Consider the following 25,482-nt stretch of genomic DNA (forward strand, 5'->3'; position numbering starts at 1 on the left):
GCTTTGAGATATTCAGTTCTGAGCTGAGAAATGCTCCAAAGCAACTGAGAAAAACTGCAAGTTTTGGATTCAAATCTATTGATTGTCCTCTTAAGGTTTTGATGAAATTTCAATTCTCCTTAATCAATTTTTTTTATTTATTTGCACATATTATAAATAAACTAGTGCTGATTGTTGGGAAATTCATGTCTTTGTTTGCCTTTTTACTTGGTGGACAGACCTGTGGCAGACTTTAAAATCCTTGGCTTAAAGCCAAAGGTGTCATAGTCATAAACTTACATGATAATCAGGTGCTAGGATCCCCCATTTACAGGTAGTGCCTGCACCCATGTTATCTGCAAAGAAAAAAGCCTTTATTTTTTAGAAAAATCAGCAGCTGCCAGGAAAAGACAACATGGATAAGAGTGAGAGAAAGCTAAAGAATATCTGGGGTGCTTTGAAAAACACTTGCTACACTGTCAGTAATGTTGTCACTGTGGTGGTACCCTGAAGGGAACACATTCATTACCTTTATTTATGGAACATAATTGTACCTTATTTTATTATAATTGTAGATTTTAAAATTGTGCTGATTTCAAACGCCCCGTTTCATCTCCAGGACTTTTATTATGTTTTTTATATGACACAGTTCTATAATGAAAGATTACCAACTCTCTTTGAGGAACAAAACTGGACTTTTAAACACGTTGTACCTTTAAAGGTACATTTACACAGTTTGTACCTGTAGTGACCAACATTGTACCTTTTTTTCTGTGTGTGTACTCCTCCTCTCCTCCCACTCCCTTTCTATTGCTCCTCTCCTACCCTGGAAGGAGGCAGAGGAATTGAGGAGAGTAAAGGAGGAGGACAAATGAAGAGAATGAGTGGTAAATGGGGAAATGGGACAGAGCAGATCCCTTTCAAATATAGTGTTGATACTGTTGAACTGAGCCAATCACAACCCTTGCTTTCCATACAGCCCTAATACTCCAGAGCCAATCAAAGTTGCTGCACAAAGCCAGCACTTATACAGTAGTTCCAACCATTTAATTGTGCTGTGGATATTTAATCACCTGCTTATATTTGCTTATCTGTTTGTACCTGCTGCATATTTGTGATTATGAGTTACATTTGTCACTCCACAATCTTTAAAAGAATTCCTGGGCAGTGTGTTCTCGTGTATCCTTTGCTGGAAGCAACTTTGGTGGGGATATTAAGGGGCTTCTTTCATCTCTTCTGGTATTTAGATAGGTGTCAAGATAGCGTCACAAAATCAGCTTCTGGGTCACAGATGACAGGAGGAGGATCGGTAGGAAAATGCAGTAACTTTTAGGGTTTTCAGATGCAATCCTGGACTTCATCACAGAAAGATAACAAACTGATATTCATTCAGGAATCAACAGAAATTTTACTCCAATAAAGAAAAACAGGAAAGGATTTTCAGAGAAAATCCTCCTTTGATTATTTATATTAATCTCACCCTGAAACAATTAGCAAACCCTTCACTGAAACACATTATTTCTGCAGAAAAATCCATCATCAAGTAATTATTTTCAATAAATTTACATCTGCCACAAATCTTGTTACCAATACAATCTCTAGCTGAATAAGTGATGATTCTGTGGGTTTTTTCTACTGCTGGTGTTCTTGTGTGTGTGACTGCAACTCTATACAGTCAGTGTGACCCAGCATTTTTCTTGTGTTTTATTGAGTTTAATTGGTGTCACACCCTGGTCTTGTCATGTCTGTTTTCCCGGCCATGTGCTCTTGCACATGGTTCTGTTTGTTATTGTTCCCGTCTCCGCCCTAGTCCCGCCTTAGCTCCGCTCATTCGTCAGTGTCCCTATCTGTGTCTCATTTGTAATCCTGCCTCCTCGTTAATGGTCTCAGGTGTCCTTGTGTGTCCCTTTGTGTCCCCATAGTCCCCATAAGTCCCTTTGTGTCTGTTCCTGTTGGTTGGACATTCCACTTTTGAGCGTTTGTTTGCCTTGTCTGTTGCTTGCTTTGATTTGTCTGCCTTTGTACGTCAGTCTGGTCTGTCTGCTTCTTCCTTGTGCTGTGTGTGCGCCCGTTTGGTTTGTCTATTTGTATTTCTCTTGCCTCAAATCTGTTTGTGTCTTATCCCAGTCTAGATCTGTATATATGTCTCCTAGTTTAGGTCTGTGTCTGTCTCTCTAGTTTAGGTTTCTCTGTTTAGCTCTCTTTGTCAAGGTTAGTCTCTTTAGCTCTCTCTGTCTTTTTAGTTCCCTCTGTCTAGGTTTAATCTGTTTCTCTATCTAAAGTCTCTCTATCTAGGTCTTTCTTTACCTAAGTTTCTTATCCAAGTCTGTCTCTGTTTTGTTATCTTTTTTTTTAAATAAAGTCTACTGTGTTATAGGGTGTGCCTCCGCCTCCGTCATTCTGCCCAGTCCTGAAAATTGGAGCTTTAACCTAGTAGAACTTCTTCATTTAGACATGGATAGTACTGGGAAGAATGTTAAGAACTGATTCTAGGAATCATGGTTATAAAATATACAGCTCCAAAATGAGGAAACCCAGTGAAATAGAAACTAGGCAAAAGAGGGATCTTGAAAAACTGCTTCAATCTGCACTTCAAATCAGAGAGATGTGATAATAATAAAAAACAGTATTAATGTTATTAATCTTAGTAATATTGTTATTGTTTTCTTATTGTTGCAAATGTTTTGCATTAACAATTTGGTAAATGTGTAATTTAAAACTGTACTACATACAGTAGAAGCAGTATGTTAACAGTGTCCAAAAAATTTTTTTTTAAAAACCACAATAGAAAAACATTCAGATCCAGTGAAATATGAACTTTGGACATGTCTAAAAAGATTGTGTACCTGTATGATATTTTATGGAATAAGGCACTATGTTGTTGCCATGTCCTCCTAGGTAGTAAAGTCATACACCTAGTCCTGCAAAATGCCTTTTTCCTCCAAACTTTAAGATCAAATGGGTTGTTCTAATAGCTCATTAATTTCAAGTATGTTGTTTTAATCAGATGTCCCTGCTGAAACAAGTCATTTCTTGATATGTCTTCCCTCCCTGATATTCCTTGATCAGCTTTGACTGGTATTATTAAAAAATGAAAGCATTAAAGTACCCCATCAACTCTGCTACAAAGTGGCAGGCAACGTAAAGTTACAGTGTTGTAAAAATCGCCAACGCTCTACTGACTCAGTAACTGGATAATTACAAACCCCCTCTCGCATTTACATCAGCACAAAATGGTACGCTGGATGACTCAGGGCATAGGTTTCCATGACTGAGCAGCTGTATGCAAACTTTTTTACATCACCAAGCATAATGTCAACCATCGGCTGGAGTGGTGTGAAGCTCCTGCCATTGGGACTCTGGAGCAGTGGAAACATGTTCTGTGGAACGACAGATCCCTCGTCTCTATCTGGTCGTCTGATGCACAAGTCTAGGTTTGGCTAATGTCAGGAGAAAATTACCTACCTGAATGCATTCTTACAAGGTTTGGTGAAATAGGGATAATGCTATCAGGGTGTTTTTCCAGGGCTGGTCTAATCCCCTTAGTTCCAGTTAAGCAAAATCTTAATGCATCACTGTACCAAGATGTTTTCCACAATTACATGCTTTTGGGGAAGGCCTTTTTCTTTTCTAGCGTGACTGTGCCCAAGTGCACAAGGTATAGTCCCATTACACCTACAGAAGATTTTAAAATATCCCACTCAGGCATTAATGTGGAGTTGGTTCACCTCTGTAACTGTAACAGCTTCCAGTGTTCTGGGAAGGATTTCTATTAATTTAACAGCTCTTTCTCCCCTTAAGTTTTAGGTAGGCTCACCGTTTGCATGTAGTTTGTTGTCGTCAGAGGGAGAATCACCACCTCACTTGAATTTAGGGAGCTGATTCTACTTCTGGGATGATCTGCACAACTTCAGTTGTCTTCTTGGTGAGCAGTCAAAACCGTCATGAAGAGCCACCAGGAGCCATCAAAAACCTGGGAAAAAACACCAACTGTTGTAAACTTGTCTTCTGCTGGTTTCAAAGTGAAGAGAGGAGACCAGTCTGGATATAATACTGTTCATTGAGTGTTTTGGTTCCAGGATGAAGTCTGATTGTCTCAGACTTCATCTCAGGGTGATCCCAGACTGATCTAATGGTCTGTGAAAGGCTCACATCTGTATACCACATTTTGCAACCTTACACATGGATTGATCATTAGTTAAAACAGGATCTGAGAACAGGAGGAACGGTCATTAACACATCACTTTCATAAACATTATCAGAGTTCCTGGTGCACTGTCGTAAAAGTTAACCATGTTTGTCTAACAGACTGAGCTTATCACATGAGGTAATGTCAGGGAACGTGTGATCTCCAAACCAGTCCAAAAAGATCTTTTTGTTCCTTACATTCCACCAGTCCTTAAAGGGAACATATACTATTGTGGTGAAATGCAGTTCTCTCTGGTTTGTTTAATTTCAGAAGCTTCAGAGCCTTTTAAGGTGGAACTGTATGTTTGGGAAGAGAATCATGGCTGAAGTAAGTTGTCTGTAAATTTTTTTCACTGTTTGTATCACCATAGAAACTCATTTGTAACTCGAGCTGTTTGGTTTTGTAGCACTTTCGCTCTGTTAACTCCTGAATTTGGCATCAGTACTACATCAAGTAATTAGAAAAAGCAAAATTATGTAAATATTACCCACCTATGGATCAGGAAATGAGCAGTATCTTCATCTCAGTTAGTGTTTTTCAATGTTTGGAGGTCTATTCATTTCTCTGAAAAGAAAGAAAGAAAGCCTAGCATACCGGACATACACACTTTTTTTTACCCCTTTACTGACACTGGGGCATCGTAAACATGAGATCCACAGTCCACAGTTTACACTGCGCTGTGAACGATCCATATTCCAGTCCACATTGTATACTGAACCATGAATGATCCATATTCCAGTCCACAGTTTACACTGAACAGTGAACGATCCATATTCCATTCCACATCTTACCATGAATCCACGTCAGCTTCAGTCTGAGTCCCTTTGAACGCAGTAGTCTTCTGTGTGCTGCCCCGATCCTGGGCTGAAAAGCTGTGAGTGCGGCTCGTGAAGCGCTGCACAGGTCTTCAGCTCATTTCACAGAGCAGCTGTCTGCGCATGTTTTACAGATCAGATCTTTAGTTTCTTTAGATCAGGAGAGGGATCTGAGACATTTTAAAATGTGAATGGCAGTAAACCCACAGTATAAACACAGTGCTACTCTATTGGACATATATATGTTCAGAAATAACAGAAGCCTGAACACTGATATTAGTTCAGCGATGTTAATGTAGAGCGAGGGAAACTCTCTTAGTCCGTTTATGATCGGTCTCGGTTTCACTGCGCATGCGCCTCCACTGTGTGTACTTTCTTTTTCACTCGGTTGTGGAGTGTGTGTTTATCTCCTGGTTATTTGTGTATCGCTCTGGTTTGGAGGTTCATTTCCTCCGTGTGGTACACACTAGTATCTGTGTGATATTTTTCCCTCCCTCATGTCTGTGACCCTCAGTAAACTCCTGATCTAACTCTGGTCTGAAGTGGTGTTCTGACCCACACCGGACTCAACACAGAGTAAATGACCTCCCAGTGTTAACAGTACTACACCAGTACACTGTACACTACACTGTATTATACTAATATAACACTACAGTGAACTTACAGTGACCTACAGTGAAGACAGAGGCTCACTGAGCGTTCACACTGACCCCACAGTCAGAGAAGAGCGTGGTTTGGACGCTGTATAAAACACCACTCACTCTCCCCCCTTCAACTGCATTAGTGTAGAAATGATGCACAGACTCCATTTACAGAAACAAGTGACACTGTGTAAAATGTGATAAAAGCAGGAATCTGTGAGGCTCTAATTTTCATGAAGCTTTATTTTAAACAATGTTCAAGAAAAGATTCCCAAGATTTTACTGAAAAAACTGATGGTAATTTGTAAAAAAAAAGAAAAAAAACCCCCACACATTTAAAATGTGATTTCTACGACTTGGGACACAGTTAAATAAAGTTTTACAATAAAGTATATCACACTGTTTTGAAAAAATTACAGCATTTTGAACATTACGTTATGAACAGTTAAATACAAAAAGGCTCTGAATTTACAGAAAAAAATAACTTGTTCCTCCGTTATATACACTTTATTATTCTACACTTTATTATTATACACTTTTCTATATATTTAAAAAAGTAACACAGTGCTTGTGTCCTCCACGCCCTAATCCATAAAACCCTGGCTCTGATCTCAACAGAAGAAACAAAGCATGGGTTTAGAGAGCAGCACCAGAGTCTGACGATGTGAAATAAAGTACAGAAGGACGTCAAACACTTACAGACACAGAGTAAAAACAGGGATAAATTAAAGACTCCACAGCACCAACACAAACCACTGGAAATGAACAACTGTGTGTGATGTCTTTAAGAGTCGCCTGAGAGAATCCACCACCACCGCCACAACAACAACAACAACAACGGCAGCAGCAGCAGTGTTTAAACTAAAGAAATAAAGATTAAACATTTAGAAATAACTCACAGAAAAATAAAAATAAACTCAGCACATTGTTCAGACACAATACAGCATTTTGAACATCACGTTATGAACAGTTAAATATATAAAAGGCTCTGAATTTGCAGCAAAAATATCTTTGTTCCTCATTTATATACACTTTATTATTATACACTTCATTATTATATACTCCATATATTTCACAACATACAAAATAAATATAAAATAACACTGGGCTTGTGACCTCTCTAATCTATAAGCAGTGTAATTTCTATGATATTTCCCCTTTATTGATTTTATAAATGGAATTATTATCAATATAATGTAGTACTTTAGAAAATAAATTCAGTTTCATTTTTAAAACAGTTTAAAAATCAGATTCTATAAACGAGTGTGAAGTGCATTTTACTGTAGTTTCATCTATAAACAGTATGTACAGTATACAGTGAAATAAAACGCTCCTCCAGGACCAAGGTGAACAACAGAACCACTCACACAGGACTAAACCCAAGATGTGAATGAATTAAAAATGTAAAATGTAAAGTAAGTGACTGAGTAAATCTTCTCCTCCTTTAATGTGCGAGGCCTCACTCAGCAGAGCTCCAGGCGGTCGGTGCTAGTCTCAGACTCAGTGAAATGGAGATCTCCTGAGAGCAGTGACTGTGTCTCAGGGGACTGTAGTGTAAAGACCCCTGAATCTGGGGGGGTCCAGTCCCTGGGTAATCAGTGTTCCTGACCACAATTACACCATGAAGACAGCAGGACACACCACTCTGAGAAAAGTCTGAGTGAGAGAGTGGATCTCAATAATGGACCTCCTTAAATCCGGAACACGGCCTGTGTGTAAATCAGACTAGATCAGACCGTCCTCACATACTGAGAGAGCGTGTGAGAAGGAGACGAGTGAGGGAGACACACAGAGACAGACTGACAGAGCCGGAGCACTTCTGTAAAGAGGAATAGAGTAAAACTGCAGTGTCCAGATGTGAGTCTGACTGAGACCTGTCCACACACAAACTCAGATTTCAGCCTCAGGGTCATCTACTAATCACTGACTAGTAGGGGGTGGATATTCAAATAGTCACTTAGTTTACATCATATATTTGTAGAAATTATATTTATAGAGATCAGTTTTTCTTTGACATTAAAGAGTTTGTTGTAAAATCTGGTGAAAACCCCTAATTATATTGAACATGTTTTCATTTCTAAGCTCAATAAAAGGAGAGAAACACAGACGGTAATTGTGAAGATAGTTACACACAGGAAACAGCTCTCTGTTCTTCCACTAGGGGGCGGAGTAACACAATAAACACAGGGTCTGCCCAACAGTGACTGACAAAGCTGAGGGTTCCTCATTCACAAAGTAAAAGTGCTTCAGTGAAATGGAGATCTCCTGAGAGCAGTGACTGTGTAAAGACCCCTGAGTCTGGAGGGTCCTCTCAGCTCAAGACACTTCACACTAAACATTCAGCAAAACACACTACCACATATAGTGGTCTTCAACCAGCCTAAAAGAGCACATGTCACAGCCCTATTAGTTGAGCTGCATTGGCTACCCTTAGCTGCTCGCTTCAAATTTAAATCACTAATGATGGCCTTCAGAGTATTCACTGGCTCTGCTCCCATCTTCCTCAATAGACTCGTAAAACCATATGTTAGCGCACGCCCTCTATGTTCCTCAAAGGAGCGCCAACTAACACGACCAACCCCCCGTACAGGTCAGTCGAGGCTATTCTCATCTCTGGTACCATGCTGGTGGAACGAGCTTCCAAGCACCATCAGAGCAACAGAAACCCTCTCCGCATTCAAGAAATCCTTGAAGACCCAGCTCTTCCGAGAGGATCTTTTGCACTAAAAGACTTTCTTTAATGCACTTATTACTTCCTGGCATATTGCACGCAATGTAAGGTATTTTGTATAAATTGTGCTGTAGTTTGAATGTTAGATCCTCTTTTGTAAGTCGCTTTGAATAAAAGCGTCTGCCAAATGCATAAACGTAAATGTAAATATAACACAGTACTGACACGTTTAGAGTAACAGTCTTCATCAGAGGGTAGGTCAGGAGTCAGAGCCCTCATCAGTGTCACCTCCTGCTCCTTTAACGTCTCCATCACCTGGAAAACAGCAGAACAAACACACACTGATTTCCAGATCAATGAGGAACTGCAGGAATTGGGTAAAAACACAGAACTCTGGGTCTAAACGTTTCTGAAGTTGGTCATAAACTTGTCCAGGGCCTCACTGCTCCCTAAAGACTGTCCCCAATGTTACAGCATTGTCCTGATAGAAGAGTGTCTCAGAGACTAGAGTTTTCTTCCTGATTAAACCACCACTGGAACAAACAAACCCACAAACTGCACTTCAGAGTGTCACTGACCTTTTCTCAAATGTAGGACACACACTTTACCTTCACCAGGGGGCAGCAGCAGGACTCCCTCAGGACCGTTTACAGTGGGGTTACTGTCTCCGTTACTGACTTTGTTACTGACTCCGTTAAAGACATTGTTCCCGTCTCCGTTGTCTGAAAAATAAAGTGTCTGAGAGTAAAGTCACTGTGTGGTATTTTACATGTTATTTCTCTGTAATGTGATTGGCTGAGAGTTACTCTACGAGTGACAGTACTCGTCTCTCACAGTGTAACACTCCCTCTGGTGTGTTACTGTGGTACGTGTTGGTAGAAGCTGAAAAGGTGTGGTTCAGATCTCCAGATCTACAAAACTAACTCACTTGTAGGAGCTGGAGTCAATCCCTCAGGTTCATTTCTGATTGGATCTGATCCTCCATCACGTCTCCAGTCTGTTAAACACACACAAGATTAAAGTAAAACACAAGCTCACACTCTGGGTTTCTCTGTTCACTCTGTTACCACCACAACCCTGAAATAAACTAAGAGGAAGAAAGAGGAGACACACTGACCCTGAGAAGAGTTAAAGTGAGACGTTAGATTAATATTCCCCTGATAAAACAGTGCCCTACACAGAGCCAGTGTAAAGTCCTGTAGATTTACAGTGTTTCTCTCAGACCTGTGTTTACACTCATTTATTACAGAGGAGAAACCAGGTCTGACACAATGTAAAAGTCTAGCTTCCGGCGGCGGCGCGCACAGATGCAGCAGCTCACGGCTCTCCTTACTTGTGTACTATTTTATGCGTTTTTGTGTGTTGTCTCAGTATGTTGTACGTAGTCTACGAATTCTTCAAACATTACAACCGTGGGGATTTATTGAACATCGGTTTTCAACAGGAAATGACATCTGTAGCAATTTTCATCGCACTCACAACATTCCAGACGAGATAGCGAGACCAGCGGGGTCTCCGTGGATTGTTATTGGGTCTGGCAAAAACAGGGCTGCAGGGCTGGATGCCTGAATAAGCTAAGGAAACAGCCACTCAAACAACCGCTACCAAGCCCCTACCTCTCAAATGCCAGATCCATGATACACAAAATGGACGATTTAGAATTACAACTAGCTGTAAATTGCCTTGTTCGAGACTGTTGCGTGATTATCATTACAGAGTCATGGCTACATGCTCAGATCCCGGATGCTTCAGTGCAGCTAGCAGGCTGTAAGCTACACACATGGGACAGGAACAGCAAAAGGACAGAGGCAGGGGGCTCTGCATCTACGTGCACGAAGGTTTGTGCAATAGTAGCACTGTACTGGTCAGACACTGTTCTTCTGACTTAGAGTTCATGTTGGTGAGATGCAGACCATTTTACCTGCCCAGGGAGCTAACTGTAGTTATCATTACTGCAGTCTACATTCCACCGGATGCTAACACAAAAATAGCTCTTAATCTGCTGCTGAATGCCTTTAATAACCATCAGCGTGCCTATCCAAATGGCATTCACATCTTTGTGGTGGACTTTAACAAGGCAAATCTCAAAACTGTTCTACCACAATTCTGCCAACATATGAAATGCCCAACAAGAGGGGTGAACACTCTGGACCATGTATATTCCAACACATCAGAGCCTGTCTCTCCCCTACTGTAGACCCGCATCAGTTTGCATACCGGACTAACAGATCTACAGAGGATGCAATAGCCATCGCTCTCCATTCAGCGCTGAGTCACCTGGAGAAACGGGGGAGCTATGTCAGGATGCTCTTCATTGACTACAGCTCTGCCTTTAATACAATAATTCCGGATTTTTGATCCCCAAGTTAGTCAATCTGGGGCTCCCACCATTAACCTGCTACTGGATCAAAGACTTTCTGATCAACTGACCCCAGCAGGTGAAACTGGGTTGTCACTTCTCTTCCGTCCATACCATCAGCACCGGCTCCCCCCAAGGATCATCATAGTGAAATTTGCTGAAGACACAATGGTGGTGGGAATGATAACGGGGAGACAAGACGGCCTACAGAGATGAGGTCCTGAAACTTGGTGAGTGGAGTGCAGCAAACAACCTGGCACTGAATAGCAGTAAGACTAAATAACTCATCCTGGACTTCCGGAGAACAGGACCGCTCCTGCCCCCTTACACATGAACGGTGAACGTGTGGAGCAAGTGGAATCTTTCAAATTCCTTGGAGTTCACATCTCCGCAGACCTCTCTTGGACAGACAACACCTTTGCACTGGTTAAGAAGGCCCAGCAGCGGCTTCATTTCCTGAGGGTGTTCAGGAAGGAGCAACTACACACGCGTCTGCTGGTGACCTTCTGCCGCTCCACCATAGAGAGCCTACTGAGCCTGCTGTGACAGTGTGGCACTCCAGCTGCACAGAGGCTGACAGATTATTGGCTGCTCTCTGCCTTCCATAAACTCTATCTATAATTCTCGCTGTCTCAGTAGGGCCAGGAACATTCTGAAGGATACCACACATCCTGGCTTCCACCTCCTTAACCTGTTGCCTTCTGGTAGGCGCTACAGGTCCATACCGGCCAAAACAAACAGACTCAGGGACAGCTTCTTTCCCAAAGCCATCACGTTGCTAAATGGGAATTTGCACTAACTGACATTTACAGTGTCTCATCTGTTTTTGTCTGTCCTATTTGTCTATTGGGTACTTATATGTTGAGTTCTTGTCTGTGCACAGTAACATTTTTTACACAGTACTTTTTATTAGTTAGTTCTAACTTTTCTATTTAAATATTGCACTGTGGGCACTTTTAAGGAGCAGCTTCCAATTTTGTTGTACTATGTATAATGTGTATGCTGTGTATAACAACAATAAAGGCTTTCTATTCTATTCTATTCTAAAAGAGAAATAATATCTACTGAATAATGAATAAGCACTGAATAGAACTCAGTAGTGTTTCCATGGTGATGAAACAGTACTGAGGTGGTTTGATTTCAGCTGAACTTCACACTGTTTAAAATGACACACTGGATCAATTAAAAACATTATCCATTCAGGCGTCTGTAACTGAGTAGATTTACATTAAAGTGCTTTAACTCGCCCTGTTCTTATTTCTAAAACCCCTCTCCTACAGCTCCTACATCATACTGTGGCAGTGCTGAGTGTGGGAGGGGCTGTGGGTCTCACAGGGATCTCCCAGCATGCTTTGGGCCTCTGTGATGTTAGTCGAAGGGTGTTTAAGGGGTTGTTTTATTGAGTTATTGGTTTTATTGAGTCAGTCAACACAGAAGGGGCTGAGTCTCTGTGGACTGAGGACTCTGAGCTCACTTTCTCTACGATTCACAGCCGTTTACGTGAAAACTGCATGTTTTAGTAGATTTTCAGTGTTTACTGTGTGTCTTTGAGCAGAGTCTGTGGATGTGGTCTGTACTCACCAGTCCTCCCTCTTCTCCAAAAGAGAATAAAGACGACTAAACCCAGTAAAACCAGTGAGATCACTCCTACAATCACTCCTCCTCTCTCTCCTGGACTCAGATTATTCCTGCAGTTGCAGCATCTTCCGTCTGTAAACAGAGCAGTGGTGAGAATCAGTCCCATCCCAGCACTAAATGTTTCCTGCACTATGACTCTGTCTACAGGAGCTGACGACTCTTACTGAGTCACTGACTGACTGACCCCTGATCAGTGTTTAAATGAGCTGGAGTGAGAACATCATGGATCTTACAATAACGTCCTAATAAAGGCTCCAATAACTCAGTGTAGAGAAAATGGATCTGAGCTCAGACTCTAGAACTTCAGTGGTGTTCTTCTTCCTCTCACTCTATAAACAGCCTGGTTTACCTGTTTTTATTGTTCCAGGTGAGGATACAGTCGCCAAGCACAAGAACAACACTGAGACCTGCACCAGAATTAAACTGGAAAACTGCTTTAAGAGTTCATCAAGTGAACATTAACTAGATCTGAACCCATCAGCACGAGTCCTAACAGCCAGGATCAGCTGATTTTACTGCACTATTAACAGCCTTGACTTCAGAAGAGACACTGAAAGGAGTCTAAAACCTTTTTTACACAGTGGAACTGGAACTGTATCAGACAGAACACATATGTAATGTGGCGTTTTACCAATAATTATAGAAGTTAATATTGATTAAAGTGGAGAAACACAGTGAAGTTTTGATCTCGTCACCCGTTTCCTACAGGAATGAAGGTTATTGTTAGTGTGGTGTGGACACATCTGCCGTTGTGGCAGGGTTTACAGTTACAAACACAGATATATTTACCCCATGGTGTAATTACTGCTTCACTGAAGGAGACGTGAGAAACAGAACAGTCGTATCCTGCTGCATCTTCCTCCTGGACGTCCACACTCTTCCTCAGCTGGTAGGTTCCATCACCATTGGGTCTGACTCCTGAGGATGTTAGTAGATTATCAGGGAGTGAAGTGGTGAATCTCCTCAGTCTCATCTTCAGGTCTTTGGGGTAGAAGCCCGTGGCCAGGCAGGTCAGGGTCAGTCTGCTGGACTCAGTCTGAGATTTCTTCACAAACACATACACATCTGGAACAGCTGCAGAGAGGAAAAGTACAGATACACACTTTAACACTCAGACAGATTTAATTTTTAAATCTCATTTTCAGAAAGAAAAGTGTTCACTGTTTCAGTGTGTATTTATTTTCTAGTGATATTTTTGTAAAGAGCTGTTTTCTAATTTCTAAACGATAAAGAAAGTCACAGGAAGTGGTCTGTTTGGTGGAAAACAATCACAGACTCTGATTACGACAAGTTTCCAGATACTCACTGGGTGTGTGTTGAGGACTGTACTGTAAATAAACCTTCATCCACTTCACACAGTCCTGACAAACCAGAGCAGGATCTAGACCACTTCCAGAATTAAACTTCTCCACCGTCTCCTGGGCCTCCTCCACTGAGACTGACCACTGTCTCGAGGTCCAGTTATAAGACATTAAATCTTCTCCATCGTAGCCGTATTCATTAATGCAGTTTAAAGTTGACACTGAGCCGTCAGGAAGCTTTTCCCCCTCACAGCCGTTTCTCCACTGAAGAACATGACGCTCTGAAACAGGAGAAGACCTGGAATCATCATCACACCCTCAACACTGTACTATCAGCTGCACACAGACACTAAACCCAGTCCCTGTTGAACACCACACTCATTACCCATTCTTCACACATTAATGCACTCAGGCCTAAGGTAGACTCTGTTATGGTGAGGTTCAGGACCTTCAACATTTCTTTCTCAATTACAGCTTCTTTAAAAAGTAGGATTTACAAACTCTTCTCTTCATGAAGATTATGAAATCATAAATTAAGAGATACATTAATATTCTCACCTGACGCTTTGTGTCTGAAGACCTCCAACTGTAACTGAAGAACCTTGTTCATCTCCTGTCCTTCATACTTCAGCTTCTCAGTTCCTGTTCTCCACACACTCTCCTCTATCTCCTTCATCCAGCTCTGTTTAGGAGTCCTGATACCGTCCTGACTGCTGTAGGAGTCCGTCTGTGTGTCGTCCAGCAGAGTCTCTACACTGAACTGGTAGGTGTTGTGTGTGGAGTCTTCAGACTGGACGGTGAAGTGGGAAAACAGAGTGTGTTTACCTGTGGGGAACAGAGAATAAATAGATTAGATGTTAAAAGTATCTTCACTCTGAGGTCAGTTACAGCTGAAGGCAGATGAGACTTTACTCTCCAGTTTCCCTGAACTCTCCCTGTGACTCTTTAGTTTTCTCCTACAACTATCTCTCGTCTCTTCTGCATGATCCAGACTGTCCTCTCCAGATCAAACCATAACTGGTACACGTGTGCATGTCTGAAATAGTGTGGAAATTTGATCTAAATGCACATCAACATTTCAACAGTTGGTACAACAATCGGACAGTAACTGGTTGCATATGTTTTTATTGTTTAAAGTGACACCTAGGGATGCAGTAACAACAAAAACCCATGAGAAATTAGCTTGTGCATTTATGTAACATATGGCGAAAGCCTTTTTTTTTTAGTTAAAGCTGATTGGCTGCACAGCACTTTTTAGGGAGCCTGGAAGCCACAGTGATGATAACATTTTCTTTTATAATTATCACACACACTGACTGAAGTCCACAGTTACTCCTCATTGCCTCCTCTTCCAGATACATTGATCAACCATAATATTACAACCACCTCCTTGTTTCTACACTCACTGTCCATTCTCACTCCACTAAAAATTGACCAAAAAATATGCCTGAATAAGTTGATTACAGCACAATCTAGAGATGCAGTTGATCCAACATGTCATCATCCCTTCAGAGTCCCATAATTAATACATACACAAAGCAGCAAATTTTAAATTTAGCACTTTGTGCACTGGTGCACAGTCATGCTGGAACAGGGAGGTGCCGTCTCCAAACAGTTTCCATAAGTTGGGAGCATGAAATTGTCCAAAATCATTTGGTATGCTGAAGCATTAAAAGTTCCATGTGTGGTGCCATATGACGATCATATTCATAATCCTGGGATTCTGTCCTTTTAAAAGAACATTATGAAGTATTTCTACCTTAAAATTACAGCTTCTAAATGACTGTGATGTTCCACGGAGCTGTAAAAGTGGGAATAGAGTCTCTGTTGCAGCTACGGCGGGTCCTCTTCTGGTGTACTGCACTAAGCAACTTCTGAATCATGGGGTACATTTACAGTAGCTGAACTGTATATTTTTTTATACAGCATTGCCTACCTGGAATCATTGGGCGCAATGCGGGAATACACCCTGGAGGGGGCGCCAGTCCTTCACAGGGCAACACAGACACACTCACACATTCACTCACACACAAACACTTTTGAGTCGCCAATCCACCTACCAATGTGTGTTTTTGGACTGTGGGAGGAAACCGGTGCACCTGGAGGAAACCCACGCGGACACAGGGAGAACACACCGACTCCTCACAGACAGTCACCCGGAGTGGGAATTGAACCCACAACCTCCAGGTCCCTGGAGCTGTGTGACTGTGACACTAGCTGCTGCACCACCATGCCACCCTTATTACAGCATTAGTTTTCATAATTCCTGCATTGAATTGTCATTTACAGAAATTTACTGGACATCATTGTGATTGTACATGATCTACACATTTTTAGAGGCTGTTACTGTACACATATTTTAAGGCAAATTAATGGCAAGAAATTACGTTACTCAAATACTCCACAGTTCCACTATCATATTTGATTATGTTTCTGCAGTTATACTAAAATATTTCTAAGCTTTAGGTCTGGAATAATACAAAAAATGCATGAAAATATTTGAGGGGGAAAAAAATAATAATAAAAACAGGAAATCTTCTCTGATGTCCATCCAGGTCTGTCCCAGCCACATTGGAGCCTAAAAGTAATAGATAAAAACACAATTACAAAAGTATAACTACATCACCAGCTCATACACACCTTAATTAAGGATCTTTAGGACAAAGTATAAGTCACTAACCTACAGAAGTGAATAAAATTTTACTGTGTAGCTGAAAGCTATGGGCAATTTTACACAATGCATTCAGGGCATTTACAAACCACCTCAGGAGGAGTACTAATCTAGAACCAGTTTAAAGGGACACTGAACATCATAAATATGGAGGAACTTGATCCAAATTCTGTTCTCTAGTTTGAGTTATTTGTGAAAATCAATCCTGCTAATAACATTGCCTATAGCAGGGGAGGTTATTGTACTTTTATGCTTCACAGTGAGCTATACTCTGTCCTTTATGCAGTCGAACTACTCTTCCTTATTGGTTATGACCCTTTTCATTTAATCTTTGCTTTTCTGTCTTTACACTCCTCTAACTAACTTGTCACTTAGTCAATTCATCTCAAATACAAAATTTGTGAAAAAAGCTCATACTATGTGTTCATTAAATCCCACTCACAGGAAAAAAATGTTTCAGTTCTGTGTCCTGGCCCCCTGAGTTCGAAATGGGTCAGATATTAAGAACAAATAAAGAAGCACAAACAGAGAGTACATTTATTTTAAAAAATAGTATAAATTAGTGCTGGGCGATACAATTATATTAATGTACTTCATGATTAATTTTTGCTTAGTAACGATAAGCTTTGGGTAGTAGAGCTCGATAAACATTAATTTCTATTCCTGATTAGCAGAGCAAGCTGCATGCTATCAGGCACGTATTCTCATGCTATTACACTAAATGAACAGGCACTATTCATTTATTCACTCATCTGTAACCGCTTATTCAGTTCAGGGGGGAAGGGTATCTCTGCAGGCCGGAGGCAGCTCCAAGTGAGGGCGGAAGAACATTTTAAACACGACTCAAGCACGTCGCTGGCTTTGAGATATGTAGTTGTCATAAAGGCTCTGGAGATGACCCAGAGGCTAAAGAACCCTTTTTATTTGTTTTTAAAAACAGGGCTGATATGGAGCTGTTTCTAAAAGCTTGTGTTGATGAGCAGGGTCTCAGGGTCAATGCGATGTCTGTGGTTACGCCATGCCCCTCACCCCAGAATGTTTAAGGCATGTAAACTGGACTGTAGGCCCCTCACCTCAATTCTTAAGGCACAGATACAGACTGCAGGGCACCTTATACACCACAGTTCAGACAGTGTGTATCGTTTGATACTTTTACAAACCCAGGCTGTCTGTTCACTGTGACGTCCTGCTTTGTGTAAAATGCCCTGCACAAAATAGTTATCCTAGTTATTTTCTTTCTTCTAACAGATTTCCATAACTAATGCAGCTCAGATTGCTCTGTTTGAGCAGTGTTTGGAAGTGTAAGAGAATGTCAGTGAGTTCTTTGGGACGTTGTGTTAGATTATTGTGTATTTTGTAGTACAGCTGTGTGCCTGGTGACCATGTAATAACTGTTCTGTTTTCAGTGTTAATATTGTACCTTGTAAACAGTGAGTACATTATATGGAGTACATTTTCAGCATCATGTGATTCACAGACTTGTTTGTGGTTGGATTAATATGTGAAATTCTTGCAATAAATAAAGAGAATAACCATTTAACTGAGACCACACTGAGAATGATAATGTTTACTTACATAGAGGCTACTACTCACTACCTAACAAGAGACATCACAGTAAATATGGGTTCATCAGCACAGCTCAGTGCTGGGGTGCTATATATTCCTCACCTGGCATTAGGTTCATGTTTCTCTACTCCAGAGAATCCAGTTCTATTGTCAGTGTTTCTCTACAGGGATCAGAGAGGCAGTGTGTGCACATCTGTGTTAGTAACGGGTGCAACTTAATGTAGAATACATTCATTACAAATTTGTCCTCAAATATTTGTACATATGGTGTATTTCTGAAATAAATTAAACTGAATAAATGAACTATATTAAAATCATTTGATAGCCCTTCGGGCGGCGCGGTAGTGCGGCAGGTAGTGTTTCAGTCACACAGCTCCAGGTTTTGGGTTTGAGCCACACTCCATGTGACGGTCTGTGAGGAGTTGACTTAGATAAGCAGTTTCAGACAATGAATGAATGAATGATAGTCCTTCTACAAATTCACATGCACAATCCAGGTAAGAAGAAAGGGAGGCTTTCTGACAGTCTAAACCAGTGTTATCCAACTCTGATCCTATTCGACCTGTTCAAACAAACTTGACTCAACTAATTTTGTGAGTAGGGTGTTCCAGGACTTGGTTCTGATGCCGAATCAAAGCATGTGTGATCATCTGAACACAAAGAGTTATACACAATACTCTACAACAAGGACATACTTCTATAAAGAATCATTTAAAACCACACAGAGGAACTAAATGAAGTACAGTGAACTTCTCTGAATGTCTGTTTCAGAAAATTTGGCTCAACTTAAAACTAAGAATATAAACATGGCGTAACCACAAACATCGCATTGACCCTGAGACCCTGCTCATCAACACAAGCTTTTAGAAACAGCTCCATATCAGCCCTGTTTTTAAAAACAAATAAAAAGGGTTCTTTAGCCTCTGGGTCATTTCCAGTGCCTTTATGACAACTACGTATCTCGAAGCCAGCGACGTGCTTGAGTCGTGCTTAAAATGTTCCTCCGCGCTCACTTGGAGCTGTACCACCCACTTGGAGCTGTACCACCCACTTGGAGCTGTACCTCCCACTTGGAGCTGTACCACCCACTTGGAGCTGTACCTCCCACTTGGAGCTGTACCACCCACTTGGAGCTGTACCACCCACTTGGAGCTGTACCTCCCACTTGGAGCTGTACCACCCACTTGGAGCTGTACCACCCACTTGGAGCTGTACCTCCCACTTGGAGCTACCTCCGGCCTGCAGAGATACCCTTTTCTGTCGCGGTGGGTTCAGAGCGCAAGGCAGGAGCACACCCTGGAGGGGGCGCCAGTCCCTCACAGGGCTAAAGAATACTATGATTTTCCAAAAATATGTTAGTTTTGGTTTTGACAATTTAAAGATTTTGATGTTAGCCATTGTGAAAGTAGCATATTAACAGTTCATTTTTAATTTCTTTTAGGTCTTTTTTGTTTGTGTTTTTTAAATAAATAAAATGACAAAAGAGAGGGAGAATGTTTGAATTATTAATTACAAATATTTGTTACACACACAAAGTTATAAAAACATACTAGTATACAAAATAATTTGGATGGTAATTACCATATTTTTACCTTTACATGACTTCAACCGTACAGGCAGCACCCTCTTGATTCTGGAGCTTAACGTTGTATTAACTGACTTCCAGTTCCAAACATCAATTTCTGTCTATTAAGCATTATACCTAAAAGCAAAATAAAAATAATAATAATAATAATGAATTCATTCCTTAACTCAAACTTAACTTCTTAGTATGGCCTTTCAAGATACCATACCATCAATGACCAACCTTGAGCCCTCTGCCAAGTCAGGGGCTCTTTTAGCGGCACAGTCTCCTGAAAGATAAAAAGAAAAAATGCAAAAAATGGTGATGATACTTATAGTTTAACATTCTAATATATATATATATATATATATAATACTGAATAAAAACATTGTGCTAACAGAATTATCATTAAATTACACAGTGCACTTAATATAACAAACCTACTGGCACTCTTTATCTAACCTCAAAATACAATTACATACAGAAGCCTAGAAAAATAAATTAATAGAAAAGACGCTGTGGACAAAAAGCTTTTAAACTCCTGGTTTGAAACTATTGGTTGTGGTATGCATATAAGATAAATGCATGTACAATGCATGATAAGCTCATGATAAATATGAGCTAAACTTAAATGACAAATGGAGAGGTACATTTTTAAACCTTATCCAAATAATTTGACTGATATCTTAACTCTTAAAACGAAGAATTATATCACATAGTTCCTAAAGTGATATGGCTGTAGAATGCACCATGTTCAGAATCAGAATTCAGTGGTTATATTTAACGAAGGCTTAGCTACAACTACAGTCCCCTAACTGTAAAAGCAGCGAGCTGGCGAGCAGTAACGAATGCAGTCACAAATGGGTGCGCTTTTCAAAAAATGCCAGACTGTAATTCCAAAATATTTTACAGAAACGAATATTTACTCAAAAAACCAGTGGATTATTCTGCACTGACAAACACTTAACTTACATATTCAGTTTACTGATTTCGCCGTAATGGAAGGTACTAAAACAAGAAATACATTGGGGTATATAGCTCCAAAATGCATAGTAGTTTATTACAATAGCTAAATAAACACAGCTACTTTCACTCAACCTAGCTAGAAACATACTTCTCAGATTATCATCAGTAAGTCAGGCATGTCCATGAACTTACATTCTGTACTTTATTTAATTTACATTGAACCTGTCATCTGAGTACCTCAGATATGACCGAGCAGGCTTACTGAAGCCCCACCGAGGCTTTAGCAGGCTTGCTAAATAATATTAGAGGATCAAAGTGCTTTAAGACAAGTGAACAGCACCATATTTCTCTCATAAAATGAGACGTAAATTGACAATTAAAGCTTCTACACCGAGAACACTTCGGAACAAGTTGCAAAGAAATGTAAATTGTACTCACCTTTATGGCCGTGTACAGTGGAGCTGGAAGTCTGAGGTGATTTCAAGGTGAAAATGTCACGCGCTCACGTCCAAATTTAAAGATGAGTGCTGCGTTACGCAGCCTACAGAGAGCAATTATATAAAACTCGAGGTATATATATATATATATACACACACATACAGGGTGGTATCCTTTGTTATATGGATACACCTTAATAAAATGTGAATGGTTGGTAATATTAACTTCCTGTTTGTGGCACATTAGTATATGGGAGGGGGGAAACTTTTCAAGATGGGTGGTGACCATGGCGGCCATTTTGAAGTCGGCCATTTTGGATCCATCCTTTGTGTTTTCAATGGGAAGAGGGTCATGTCACAGATCAAACTCATTGGGAACTACACAAGAAAAACAATGGTGTGCTTGGTTTTAATGTAACTGTATTCTTTCATGAGTTATTTACAAGTTTCTGACCACTTATAAAATGTGTTCAAAGTGCTGTCCATTGTGTTGGATTGTCAATGCAACCTCTTCTCCCACTCTTCACACACTGATAGCAACACCGCAGGAGAAATGCTAGCACAGGCTTCCAGTATCCGTAGTCTCAGGTGCAACACTGTACCGGGTTCATTTACCAAATACAGTAAAGAAAAATACACAATTTTTCACTCTTTGGCAATGTGTTCCCCCTGTGTCCGTGTGGGTTTCCTCCGGATGCTCCGGTTTCCTCCCACGGCCCAAAAACACATGTTGGTAGGTGGATTGGTGACTCAAAGTGTCTGTAGGTGTGTGTGTGTATCACCCTGTGAAGACTGGCATCCCCTCCAGGGTGTGTTCCTGCCTTGCGCCCAGTAATTCCAGGTAGGCTGCGGACCCACCGACACCCTGAACTGGATAAGGGTTACAGATAATGAATGAACTGCTCAGACAAATAGCTTCTTAAATCTCATTTGCTCACGTGCCAAAAACTCAGTGTAACTCAGCCTTCAGAAAGCATAACCCATCAGGGATGTCAAACCAAATCCAAATCAATTTCTTCCCAGATACATGTTCTTGTTTCTTTTCTATAGAGTCTTGAAGGCTTTTTACTGCAGTTCCTCAGTCTGAGCGATTCCTTATAAGGCGCTCATTTGAAATTCATGGGCGGAGATTATGGTAATGGTGTGCTAATTGTAAAGAAACTTGTACACTCTACTAAGTGTACGTTCTACTAAAAATCTAGTGATTACACAACATGTATTAATCTAGTGGAAACATTTCGGGAATGTCCCTTTGCTCGTAAGTTAGGCGCAGTTTGCTCATGTTTTTATGAATGTTTTATGAATGATACACACGTTAGATAATTAGTACATATTACACTCAGCGTAGGGACATCTACAAGGGGACAAGCATCAAGCGACTCTGCCAAGAGTGGCCTTTTTTTTTCAAGAAAGCTGGAATGGCAGGACACGTCCAGGAACTTAAAGGTGAGAGACCTAATGGAGTGCTTCCTTGCCAATGTGGACCAAGTGTCAAAGCCTCTTAAACCTCTTTAAAATTGCTGATGCACCAAAACACAAACAAGTCCTGGATGCTGTAGTCAAGTTTCAGTCTCAAAGAGGACAACTGGGTGGTTGCCCTGGAGATATGATATAGATGCTAATCCTTTAACTGACTCAGTTTGATGAAAAGCACGAGATCATGTTTCATTGAAGTTGGGCAGCAACACCCTGCGTTATTGTGTGTGGTAAACAAACAGAAACACTGACTGTTTACCCAAACCCTCCAGATCTACTGCCGTACTGGTCCACTGTGTTCCAGGTGTTGTAGCCTGTACAGAAGTACTGTCCATTCCCTGGTACCAGTGTCACAGAACTCAGTGCAGCAGCATGGTTTTACACAAGCAGGGTATTAGTACACCATTAGATTTTTAACGTTTTGATGACGTTTTGTCATGTGTTAAATGTTATACACATGTATTTTCAGTCAATGGCTAAAGCTGATGTCACAGTACAGAGGTTTATTTGTTTGGTTTGTTGTTTGCATTTTTTATATTTTCAGGGTCATCCTGCTTTACTGCGGGGACATTCATGTTGAGTATTGATTTCTAGAGAATGTACCACTTCTTTCATAGCTGTCTTCTGCTTCCTGTTCCTGTCTCGTTCATTCATAGTTTCATTCTGTAAGCTGAGGTTCACTTCTCACCTGAACTGTCTGTTCTACTGTTAATGATGACATAGTTGAATACCTTAAAGCTAAACTCTCTGAGAATTTAGATTTTTTTGTAAATATGTCTCAAAACATCTGTAAATATTATGGACAGTGTATTTGTTTTTATCAGCAAAGTATAATATATATATAAACCTCAGTGAAGAACCAGATGTATCACACAAGAAGCATGATTAAGTCAATGAAATTATTTTGTTGCTTCATGAACAGCTGTTTTACAGATGTGTGAAATAGACACTTTTAACCAGGATTAAGAGACTATCCTTTTCACTGTCACAAGTGTCAGACCGTTCAGAGCAGCGCTGAGTACCTCTCTGAGCTTCTGTTTCGGGTCACAGCTTTATCACGTTGTTGTGGTTGCACTGATGTTGTTGAAAGTGTTTAACAGTTAAATCTAATGAAAACACTGATGACAAAAGTCACCTCGTCGTCCAGTTTCATGTTATTGATTCATAGATTAAAGAGGAGAGGGTCTTACCTGAGACCACCGCTGTGGACCCGGGGGTGAGGAGAGAGAAAAACACCCACCAGCTCCAGGAGAGAAACACCTTCATCCCCCTGTTTCTCTCAGGAGATCTTTTCTCTTCTCTATGAGGAACAGTGCTTGAGCTGAGGGTCCACTGGGTTTGAGCCCTTAAACACCGCCATGTAAATAACCCGTTATTCTCAGTGTCTTTATTCCCCTCGCTCCTTTACCTGTAGCTCTCTCTCAGTTTCTATATTCGCTCTCGAGTATTTCCCCACAGGCCCCGCCCATACTGCAGGACCCAGCGCTGATTGGAGGTAGACCCGCGAGGCAGGATGTGGGCTTACACAAAAAAACCCTTTCTGTTTTTGGAAATCAGAGCGTGTAGAGAGAACAATGTGGGTCCACGACATGCTGCGTCAGTGGCTTGAGAAATTGCGAATTTTTAAAAAATCTTCAATAAATGCTTTGGTTTAGAATATTTTTATATCACACATCGACCTGTGTGTTTCCATTTATATGCTTTAAAAAAGTATTTCAGGATTAGTGTGAAAACCTTGTTACTTGTCTGATAGTGTAGTTATATTTTAGACAAATATCTCAGTCACATTGTTTTACATTATAATAATATTTTTCATTTTTAAAATTATAATTAGTGCTTTTTAAACCTGTGGGGTAGTGAGTATGAAATATACCCTATGGCCTCTGATCTTTTAGAGGGAGGTGAAGGGATGTTCATAGATCAGTTTAGTTTAAGTAATCCACACATAAATATATTACCATACCCTTATTCCCACAATTAACCAATCCAAATCCCACTAACACAGTGAAATACTCTGTTTCAGTTCAGTAGAGTGAAGTATCGTTACATAAAGATTACAACAAATAAAATGTGAAGTAATGTTCAAACATTGTAATTAATTAAAACATTAATATCTTGTTTCCTAAATCCGTGCTGCATTTAAAGTTTAGACTGATCTTGTTGTGTCTTGGTTGGTTAGTAATGTGGTGTATTAAACAGCAAAACGTGATGAAATGTGTTGAAAATCCAGGGCTATTAAGTGCATTCTACTGATTTATTGCCTATAATCATGAGTTATACACTAACTACCTCCATGTGTTTAAACCTCTGTGCTCTGAGTTTCAAATAAAGAAGACAATTATTCACAAAGCGTAGAGGTGCCACTTGTTTCCTGATCATTTTCACTCCTTCTGAGATCTGTCAAATGGTAATTAATCAGACTGTGAAATTAAATTAGGTAATGATTATAGAGACAGTGTCATATACAATATTCCAGAATTATAGAATACATTCAGAGATCACTAACTGATCAGGACTGGATTATTAATAAAAATGAGAAATGCATTACACCACCTAGCTCTCCACCCACGAGTCCCGACCAATGCAGCTGCTTCAGATCAAGTCTAACAGGTTTTCCTTATCGTCAGTAGAACATTCAATTTAAATGTAGTTTGGTCACATGTGGTCAACACAGGCACGGTAGTTTTATTTATTAATTTTTTATTATTTTCAAGTCTATCACTGATGTAGATAGATACACACACACACACACTCACACCCCCACCAACCACTCATTTACACAATCAAATCTTCTTAAAGAATGGGCTGAAGAACCCAGGTCCATCAGTGTTCCCCTGTCTCCAGTGTCCAAAGCAGTCTGTAGACAACAAATAAAAACAAGGTACTCTCAATATCAGAATATAACACAGCAGCACTGCTTTTGACTGGATACTTCTAAAATGATATTCAGTTCAACACTTGTGCTGATTGTTTTTTTGCAGCCACTGATCTTTACACACAATCTTTAAACTTCATTCAGAGTACACAGATATTTATTGCAGTTTTATACATGACATTGCCGACACTCACCCGTACAAATCACTGAAATCACTTCTATGGCCACAGGGGTATAAAACAGAGCACAGAGGCATAAAGACCGCTTCTACAAACATTTGTGAAAGAATGGGTCACTCCCAGGGGCTCAGTGAACTCTCAGCACAGTTTACAGT

The 25,482-nt window shown here is 40.4% G+C and overlaps 2 protein-coding genes and 1 long non-coding RNA gene across 3 annotated transcripts in view; all 3 read right to left on the bottom strand.

Moving 5' to 3' along the window:
• The window catches only part of LOC136695641 (uncharacterized), a 30,438-nt gene extending 26,507 nt beyond the window's left edge, over positions 1–3,931 (bottom strand). The window contains exon 1 of the mRNA XM_066669848.1: positions 3,797–3,931. The gene's annotated coding sequence lies outside the window, so the exon portion shown is untranslated. The remainder of the gene's footprint in view (positions 1–3,796) is intronic.
• Positions 3,932–5,880: 1,949 nt separating this feature from the next.
• On the bottom strand, positions 5,881–10,228 carry LOC136694770 (uncharacterized). The gene is made up of 3 exons (XR_010802238.1): positions 9,224–10,228; positions 8,904–9,017; positions 5,881–8,610 (listed from the first exon to the last, which is right to left on the bottom strand). It is a non-coding gene; the product is annotated as an uncharacterized lncRNA (long non-coding RNA).
• A 1,261-nt stretch (positions 10,229–11,489) lies between these two features.
• LOC136694898 (H-2 class I histocompatibility antigen, alpha chain-like) lies at positions 11,490–23,539 on the bottom strand. The gene is made up of 7 exons (XM_066668726.1): positions 23,464–23,539; positions 19,624–19,683; positions 14,152–14,418; positions 13,581–13,874; positions 13,082–13,366; positions 12,236–12,364; positions 11,490–11,527 (listed from the first exon to the last, which is right to left on the bottom strand). The coding sequence occupies exons 1-7, from the start codon at positions 23,537–23,539 to the stop codon at positions 11,490–11,492; spliced, it is 1,149 nt and encodes a 382-aa protein (XP_066524823.1).
• Positions 23,540–25,482: the final 1,943 nt, after the last annotated feature.

This window comes from Hoplias malabaricus, chromosome 4, assembly GCF_029633855.1.
Source record: "Hoplias malabaricus isolate fHopMal1 chromosome 4, fHopMal1.hap1, whole genome shotgun sequence".
NCBI classification, from domain to species: Eukaryota; Metazoa; Chordata; class Actinopteri; order Characiformes; family Erythrinidae; genus Hoplias; species Hoplias malabaricus.